Raw genomic sequence first — 10,038 nt, 5'->3', positions numbered from 1 at the left:
TTCTTTCAAACTACGTAAAGCAAAATACACATTAAAAATACAGATTTAGATGTTTAGTTGGATAGTTTATTTTAGCCAATGACAGCTCGTTTTTCGGGGTGAAAAGCCACCATCTCTATTTTCATGATTGGTTGTTGGTACAAAGGAAGTGACCATATTTGGATCAGACCACAGTCAGCTTGAGGTCCAGACCTTTCCAATGATATATGCCATTATATGTTGTTGCCAAGGTTTGGATGAGATATTTTGTCTCAAAATAGTGGCTTCAAATAAAACGTTTTGGAATTTTACAATACAAATCTTTAAAGGCCGTTTTCTCAAAATGAGTTTTCCTCATACTTGGGACAAAGAATTTCCACTTCAGTTGAACTCACATACACCAAACTTTCCAGTCTTATTCATAACTATATTCCGCAGACATTTACACATGGATTTGTTGATATATCATTCACAGCCTGATTTACATCACATTTTATACCAAAGAAATGCCGAAAATTGGGTTTTTTATGCCTGTTGACACTATTTTCTGATTTGTGGAGTGATAATTAGAGATATCAAAAATCCCATGTGTAATTTTCTTTGTCTCTAATGTGTCAACAAAATGAAATGATCATTTTGAACCTGGCTTTATCCGATCTTCAGATTTATCGTCCCGAAATGTATGCAAATTAGCGCATATAATGCCTAATTTGCATATTTAAACATATAATTTCAGAAAACTTGTAATACAAAAAATCTTAGTTTTAATATAAGTAATCAACTGGAGAAGTTTCATTGTGATAGCTATTATTTAACTTTTTTTCCCTATTCACCTGGGGTGTCTCGCCTTAATTAGTATTAGAACTGGCCCTCTGGTATATTGCACGGACCACCATAATACTACAAGTCCCACAATGCACTGCGAGTGCATCGTCACGTATCAAGGACCCGCAAGCGCAAGCATGCGTCTTCTCTTCACTATTGATCAGCAGTGAAAGTATATCACTTGTGGGTCAACTTTCAGCTACACCCCTCTCCCCAAAAATGGCCCGTGTGTTGAAACACAGTCCGGCCCCTCGACTTGTACCAATTTCTTTATTTTGGCCCACCGTGTATTTGAGTTTGACATCCCTGATCTATACTTTCTATATGTAACTCCATTTGCATGGTTGTCGTGAGATGACTGGGGGCGAAAACATAATTCTACTATTTTCAATATGTCGATGTCCTAACCTCAAGTAGCCTACAGTATAAATCTTGAAAGCGGCAATTCTGGGAAATTGCAAGTGTGGTTCACTGAATTCTGAATTCTGTCTCGCCATATGAATTATACATACTGTGATATCACGCTTGTCTGACTGGACATTATATTGTCATTGTTCATTTGTTATTATTATATGGATATACATACTTAAGACTTATAATTGCATTGCATTGTACTGAATGTTTGCTTGTGCTAAATGCATGCGTGTGTAACAATTACTTAATCGTTCTCAGTTCTCACTGTATTGACTGTACAGTACATTGTTAAATATAAATATGAGTCAATACATAATGTAGCATAATGTATAACTAGTATCTACACATCAGACTGTTCCATGATGCTCTTCCTCTTCCTGTGTTGCTGTGTCTTTTAGCCAATCAGAGATGAGGTGTGTCATTTTACTGGTGACCAGATCATCCGCTGAAAAAGGTCAGATCAACGCTTCATGGCCTCCCCATTTTCATGTTTGTATCATTTTTGTAACGCTATGTATTAACATTGGTGGGTGGGCCGATGGTAGACTAGACGTCAGAAACGTAACATCCGGACTTGCAAGATGCACCTTGGCACTGATCCGTACCAAACTCATGGATCTTTGGTGAAAAGTAAACTAAACGAAAGCTAAAACAGTTTTCTTTCTTTTCAAAATCTTTTTATTTTCGTTTTGTAACAGTATGGGTGTCAGGTCACAGATTCATAGAAAAAAAAAAATATATATCAGATTTTAGTATCAGTGACTGAGGTAAACAAACGTACTGTATGAATCACAGAGATCGTGGGCAGACATAATGAAAAGACTAATGTTATTGTGCAAAACATGCCCCTTCAAGACAAAAGAAAAACATTTTCTCCCCTTCAAGTCCCAATTTAGTATAGCCAATTCCCAAGTCATTGGGAGCTAAAACTGTTTTCATTGAAAAAACTAAAAAACTAAAGACCAAATCTATTGTCAATTTCGTCAAACATGTTAGGGAGGGACTAGTGGACGAAGAGATCCAGTAGAACTAAGACAAGTCCTTTTAAGTTTGGTTGTGTGCAGAAGTCGCTCAACGGAGAAAAATGTCGGTCTACAAGCTCACAACGTTTAGATCTACAAGCTCACAACGTTTAGATCTACAAGCTCACAACGTCTAGATCTACAAGCTCACAACGTCTAGATCTACAAGCTCACAACGTTTAGATCTACAAGCTCACAACGTCTAGATCTACAAGCTCACAACGTTTAGATCTACAAGCTCACAACGTCTAGATCTACAAGCTCACAACGTTTAGATCTACAAGCTCACAACGTTTAGATCTACAAGCTCACAACGTTTAGATCTACAAGCTCACAACGTTTAGATCTACAAGCTCACAACGTCTAGATCTACAAGCTCACAACGTTTAGATCTACAAGCTCACAACGTCTAGATCTACAAGCTCACAACGTTTAGATCTACAAGCTCACAACGTCTAGATCTACAAGCTCACAACGTTTAGATCTACAAGCTCACAACGTTTAGATCTACAAGCTCACAACGTCTAGATCTACAAGCTCACAAGGTTTAGACGTGAGCCGAGTATGAATCAGGCCTTCCAGTTGTATTGTATAAGTATTGCTTTGTAATTCTGCCATTCAGGGCATTCGAGCAACTGGTAAAAAAAAACTAAAAGGTACATACTGTAGTGAGCAGGCTATTTAGTCTCTGTGAGATCAAGGATGAACCTCTGACCCAATTTGTTCACGTGTGTGCGTGCATGCGTGTTTGTGTGTGTGTGCGCGTGCACATGTTTGTGTGTGTGTAGGCATAGCGCATGTGTCGTGCCAGGCCAACACCATGACGGTGGAGCTGAACAAGGCCTCCATGCCGGGCATCGACAGGAACTGGCTGAAGCTGTTGGATCCGTCCTGCTCCCTGACCTCCAACGACACGCACATCATGGGCACCATGTCCCTCACCACCTGTGGCACCACGCTGGAGGTAGGTCCACCCATTATGTCCACCCATTACTCACATCATGGGCACCATGTCCCTCACCACCTGTGGCACCACGCTGGAGGTAGGACCACCCATTATGTAGCCTACTCACACCTTTTACTTAACCCATTCTGACCTGAGATCAGATTCTAAAACTGTCTTCTATACATCCTGACAGTTTTCTGAAAAAGCTGTGTTTCTATGTCAGTGGTTCTTTGATTTTTCAAAAATAGCAGACCTACAAGCTCGTAGCGCGCTATGAGCTTGTAGATCTGCTATTTTTCAATAGCTAAAGCATAACACACTACGTACGTGTGATGTACAAGTAGTAGTGTTCAAAATTTACTTAAAGGCATAGTTAAGATTTTTTTTAACTTAAGTTGTATGAAATACTTGCCATTAATATAGTGGTTGCAACTGTATTAATTGATTGCCAGAGTCCCGTGGTGGGAGTTCTGCTCTGGTTTTGGTGAAATATCAAGTAGTTCTGGTCATTTTGTGGAGGGCACTGGGGGCCACGCAGTAAAAGTAAATTAATCCACCAAAACTGCCCCCCACAAAATGACCAGAACTACTTGATATTTCACCAAAACCAGAGCAGAACTCCCACCACGGGGACTCGGGGCAATCAATGAATACAGTTGCAACCACTATATTAATGGCAAGTATTTCATACAGCTTAAATTAAAAACATGTGAACTATCCCTTTAAGTTAAAGTATCTAATACTGCAATGTAGAAACACTGTTACGTGTGATGTACAAGTAGTAGTGTTCAAAATGTACTTAGTAAAAGTAGCCTATTCAGTAAGCACAATGTCACATTTCACAAGATATCATTAAAAGGTATAAAATATATATATTTTGAAAATAGCCACGGTTTAAACGGGGCTGAAGTGGTTAATGTATGTTGTAATACATTAATTATTCAAATTTTCAAAGTAACTAGTATGTTTTCAAATAATTGTAGTGGAGTCAAAACATTTCCACTGAGATGTAGTGAAGTAGAAGTAAAAGTATTCACCATCATTAATGTTAATGCCCCTGAAAATGGTTGATTGTACATCAGTATGCAATTAGGAAGAACCAAACAGTATAATGCGATACAAAGGTTGTGTCAAGAGTTAGTTTTCTCTTTTTAATGAGCTGCCTCTGTGTGTCTTGTTTATTGATGGATTGAACACTTTAGTCAGAAATGTACAGTAAACAGCACGTGGTACAGTCAGACATTATTAAGGCTAAAAGGATAACACAATTTGTCCATACCACTTGTTTCCATCGTGGTATGTTTTTATGCTTCGTCTCGTAGTGTAACGTGTTGCCTGCCTGTTCATGTTTTGTGTGGGGTCTGCAGATGAGAATTAGCATCTTTGCTAAATCTGGTGTATTTGCATTGCATTTATGCTTTGTCCCGTCGAAATAAACAAAGTAAAAAGTCCTAGTATGTGTTCAGGAATCAAAATAAATAAATGTACTCCTAAAATTCCAAGTGCTTGCAAGAGTGTCACAGTCCCGCCCCCTTTCATGACGACGCCAGGCCCAGGAAATTAATCCCCAATGCATTTTTTCCTCATAGACATTTCAAAAAGTATTCATTTAAAGACCTTTTAAGCGTCGTACGAAGCCAACTCTTGTCGTGACAAATCATGACAACACACACAATATCTTGGACCAAAAAAAATATTACAAAGAAGAAAAACAACAAAAAAAAGTGTTGTAACCTGCCGTTTTTTTCTACTTTCTAATTCTTTGTTTGGCCCGAAATATTGTGTTCATTGTCATGATTTGTCACGACAAGAGTTGGCTTCGTCCGCGGCGTAAACGTCTTTTAAATAAATACCTTCTGAAAAGTCTATGAGGAAAATGAGGGGGTCTCTCGAGGGGGGGGCGGGACTGCGACGCTCTATAGCGGCTTGAAACGTTTGTGAATTCACTTCCTTGTTGTTCTATAACTGACTTTGTGTTGTTGTGTGTTTTTAGGACACCGGGGACTTCCTTCTCTTCAAGAACGAGATCAACTCCTTTGAGAACAGCACCTCCATCATAACCAGAAAGAGGGCTGTGAAGATACGCTTCTTCTGCCAGTTTCCCAAGTCCATCAGCCTGTCCAGCCACTACCGGCTGCACAAGTCTGACTACGTCTTCACAGAGTCCGCCTTCGGCAGCTTCGGTTACACCTTTGAGATATTCACAGACGGCAACTATACGACCACGGTGGAGCCGTCTGCCTACCCCGTGCAGGTCAGGGTTATTACAGTTAACACATTTTGGGTGCAGGGATCGACCCCTTTTGGTGTTATAGCATCATGTTATGCTTTAGCTATTGAAAAATAGCAGATCTACAAGCTCATAGCGCGCCACCGAGTGGCGCGCTATGAGCTTGTAGATCTGCTATTTTTTGAAAAATCGAAGAACGACTGACATAGAAACATAGCTTTTTCAGAAAACTGTCAGGATGTAGAAGACATTTTTTAGAACCTGATCTCAGTCCAAAATTATGAAATTGACAAAACATTTAAGTGAACCCATTACATTACTTTGTGGGGCTGATTCTACACAATTAACCCATTCTGACCGGGCACCCATTTTGGTGTTAGCATCATGTTATGCTTTACCTATTGAAAAATAGCAGATCTACAAGCTCATATCGCGCCACCGAGTGGCGCGATACGAGCTTGTAGGTCTGCTATTTTTTTTAAATCGAAGAACGACTGACATTTTTAGAATCTGATCTCAGGTCAGAATGGGTTAATCAGACCCAGTGTGTGTCCAGTGGAAACCTCGTATGAATCTGATCTCAGGTCAGAATGGGTTAAGACTTCTAAAATCCTATAATGTTTGTGTTTCTAGGTGAAGCTAATGGACATGATCTACATGGGCATCCAGGCTCAGTCCGACCTGCCCAACATCACCTTGTTCGTGGAGTCCTGTACAGCCACTCCTACGGAAAACCAGACCACCAACATCAGATATTCTCTCATAGACCATGGGTAAGAAATATAAACTCACCAGCCTCTCAAAAGGCCTATTCATTTCATAGTCTGGATTTTCGGTGGTGAGGTGACCACCGGAGCTGAAATAACGTTGAGCGGTGGTGAGTAAAAACAGAGAGAAGGGCTGGAGCGGTGGCGGTGGTTTGCTCTTCACCGCGGCTCGTGACGTCATGTTGTAGTTCGGTGGTCACCTCAGTGACGTCATGTTGTAGTTCGGTGGTCACCTCAGTGACGTCATGTTGTAGTTCGGTGGTCACCCCACCACGGAAAATCCAGACTATGAATGAGCCTTTATTCTCTCATCGACCACACACACACACACACACACACACACACACACACACACACACACACACACACACACACACACACACACACATTTTTATGATTCTTATTTTTTAATCAAAGTTGTGAGAGGGATGACACGTTGAAGAGAATCCTTTCATCTGACCTTACAACATACAACTTTGAGGTCCAGGTCTTCAAGTTCACTGGTGCATATGACAAGGTAAGACAATTAGAATATTATTATTTATACATATACTATTTCATAGTCTGATTGAATGCTTCTGTTTGTTATTTTCTTTGATAGCCGTACTGCTATTAATAACCACCCAGCTTTTTGGTCGTTGACATATTCAACACGGCAGCAGTGTTGATTTCATCAACTAAAACTATGACGAGAAATGTTCGTCGATTGCCTTTTTTCCCACTGATGAAAACTAGATTTTAGACTAGATATCTAGAACTAGGTCTAGCCTGGGCACCATTTCATTTAGGGTATATGATCCTGTCGGGAGCGGATGATATGGTTACGTCATGTTGTAGTATTGTTTTGTAGTCATCAGGATGATATCGTTACGTCATGTTGTAGTATTGTTTTGTAGTCATCAGGATGATATCGTTACGTCATGTTGTAGTATTGTTTTGTAGTCATCAGGATGATATCGTTACGTCATGTTGTAGTATTGTTTTGTAGTCATCAGGATGATATCGTTACGTCATGTTGTAGTATTGTTTTGTAGTCATCAGGATGATATCGTTACGTCATGTTGTAGTATTGTTTTGTAGTCATCAGGATGATATCGTTACGTCATGTTGTAGTATTGTTTTGTAGTCATCAGGATGATATCGTTACGTCATGTTGTAGTATTGTTTTGAAGTCGACAGGATGATATGGTTACGTCATGTTGTAGTATTGTTTTGTAGTCATCAGGATGATATCGTTACGTCATGTTGTAGTCATTGTTTTGTAGTCATCAGGATGATATCGTTACGTCATGTTGTAGTATTGTTTTGTAGTCATCAGGATGATATCGTTACGTCATGTTGTAGTATTGTTTTGTAGTCGACAGGATGATATCGTTACGTCATGTTGTAGTATTGTTTTGTAGTCGACAGGATGATATCGTTACGTCATGTTCTAGTATTGTTTTGTAGTCATCAGGATGATATCGTTACGTCATGTTGTAGTATTGTTTTGTAGTCATCAGGATGATATCGTTACGTCATGTTGTAGTCATTGTTTTGTAGTCATCAGGATGATATCGTTACGTCATGTTGTAGTATTGTTTTGTAGTCATCAGGATGATATCGTTACGTCATGTTGTAGTATTGTTTTGTAGTCGACAGGATGATATCGTTACGTCATGTTGTGGTATTGTTTTGTAGTCATCAGGATGATATCGTTACGTCATGTTGTAGTATTGTTTTGTAGTCGACAGGATAATATCGTTACGTCATGTTGTAGTATTGTTTTGTAGTCATCAGGATTATATCGTTACGTCATGTTGTAGTATTGTTTTGTAGTCATCAGGATGATATCGTTACGTCATGTTGTAGTATTGTTTTGTAGTCGACAGGATGATATCGTTACGTCATGTTGTAGTATTGTTTTGTAGTCATCAGGATGATATCGTTACGTCATGTTGTAGTATTGTTTTGTAGTCATCAGGATGATATCGTTACGTCATGTTGTAGTATTGTTTTGTAGTCATCAGGATGATATCGTTACGTCATGTTGTAGTATTGTTTTGTAGTCATCAGGATGATATCGTTACGTCATGTTTTAGTATTGTTTTGTAGTCATCAGGATGATATCGTTACGTCATGTTGTAGTATTGTTTTGAAGTCGACAGGATGATATGGTTACGTCATGTTGTAGTATTGTTTTGTAGTCATCAGGATGATATGGTTACGTCATGTTGTAGTATTGTTTTGTAGTCATCAGGATGATATCGTTACGTCATGTTGTAGTATTGTTTTGAAGTCGACAGGATGATATGGTTACGTCATGTTGTAGTATTGTTTTGTAGTCGACGGGCAGGAACAACAGGCGGCAACTTCCTTTTCCCTTTCTCAATAAAAGCTACAGGCTACGACAGCTTTTATTGAGGGAAAAGGAAGGAACCTTCCTTTTCCCTCAATTACATTAGTTAACTCATACTGTATGTGTGTCTCCAGGTGTACATTACCTGCTCGGTCATCCTGTGTGAGACTGGGGACGCCACGTCCAGATGTGCTCAGGGCTGCATGGCCAACCCCTCACGCAGACGCCGGCGCTCCGCCTCCCAGACCAGCATGGAGACCGGAGCTCACTACATTACCCAGGGTCCTTTCAAGGTGGTCAGACCCACTCTTGGCGTGATCGATGGAGGTGTACGATTGGTCGATCCAGCGGATGACTTCATGATGCCTGGAGATCAGTTTAACGGTGGCCAGACTCTCACCGCAGGTAATAATAAACATGGAAGATTGATTGATTGACTGAAATATTTATTAACAGTTTGCAGAATTACAGTACATTTCAAGCACAAACTCAATACAAAGACTGTTAACTGTGAGTGGACGACCCAATTAAGCATTACACTTGTTTACAACAGGGTCCACCTTGTTCAATTCATCAAAATTAATAGTGGTATTCCTCTTTGAAACAATTCTGGGGTCATTCTTTACCCCAGACCGTTTTCTTTTTCTTTTTAAGTCAATAAGTTAATTCAATAAATTTAGTGGCAAATCAAGTGGCAAAGTGAGTTGCAAAGTGAGTTTAGCGTAGTTACTAGTTTAACATTTAATGCAATCAGATACTGTAGGACTTTTCTGTTTGGATGCAAAGTAGTTTTCTGCCACTCAGTAGGCGTTCCCCCATAACGTCCCTCTAGATATTTGGTATTTATTTGATAACCCCCCCCACCCCTCTCTGCTAAAAACATGTCCCTGCTTCTGCTGACTGATACGTAAATAAGGAACTGGGATGTTTTTCTAATAATACAAAAAAGAGAAAAGTGATTGACCTAGTGTCATTTGGTCAAACCGGCCTCATCTACGGTATCAGCATCTAATTCTAATGTGTCTCTATTGTTTTCTATATTCCCAGTGGATTCTCCGGTGGATTCTCCAGAGCCCAGAGCCCCGGTAGCAGGTGGAGCCGCCCTGGTGGTTCTCAACAGCAGCGTATCCACCGTGTTCTTTGCCAGTGCTTTCATTGCAGCGGTGGCGGCGCTGGCCTTCGTCATCGGCTACTTCACCAAGAAGACCAAAGCAGCCGATCCTCGTCTGCTGGACGACGATGAGGAGATATAGATCTGATAAACAGACACGTTGTTGCAACATGTGTTCACCTTGTTGCAGTGTTGTTTTCCTCGACTAAAACTAAGACGAAAAATGTTCGTCGACTACCTATTTTTACTGACAAAAACAAATGGAAACTAAATGAAAACTAAGCTACGATGACTAAAACTAAGACTAAATATACTGACAATTTCGTCGACAAATAAAAACTAGACTAAAATGTTAGGAAGGGACTAGTGGACAAGAGATCCAGTATAAGTCATTTTACACTTGGTT

The 10,038-nt window shown here is 39.9% G+C and overlaps 1 protein-coding gene across 2 annotated transcripts in view; it reads left to right on the top strand.

The window, feature by feature from the left end:
* LOC308319105 (CUB and zona pellucida-like domain-containing protein 1) overlaps positions 1-9,802 on the top strand; it is a 32,109-nt gene extending 22,307 nt beyond the window's left edge. For both annotated transcript variants that reach the window (XM_080768965.1, XM_080768966.1), the window contains 7 exons: positions 1,617-1,672; positions 3,029-3,204; positions 5,180-5,440; positions 6,050-6,189; positions 6,601-6,700; positions 8,656-8,926; positions 9,569-9,802. In XM_080768965.1, coding sequence (XP_080625091.1) covers positions 1,617-1,672; positions 3,029-3,204; positions 5,180-5,440; positions 6,050-6,189; positions 6,601-6,700; positions 8,656-8,926; positions 9,569-9,774 — 1,210 coding nt within the window. In that variant the 3' untranslated portion in view covers positions 9,775-9,802. The remainder of the gene's footprint in view (positions 1-1,616; positions 1,673-3,028; positions 3,205-5,179; positions 5,441-6,049; positions 6,190-6,600; positions 6,701-8,655; positions 8,927-9,568) is intronic.
* Positions 9,803-10,038: the final 236 nt, after the last annotated feature.

Source organism: Protomyctophum bolini (genome assembly GCF_963924005.1).
Source record: "Protomyctophum bolini genome assembly, chromosome: 1".
Lineage (NCBI taxonomy): Eukaryota > Metazoa > Chordata > Actinopteri > Myctophiformes > Myctophidae > Protomyctophum > Protomyctophum bolini.
This window is presented reverse-complemented; position numbering and strand designations above follow the sequence as displayed.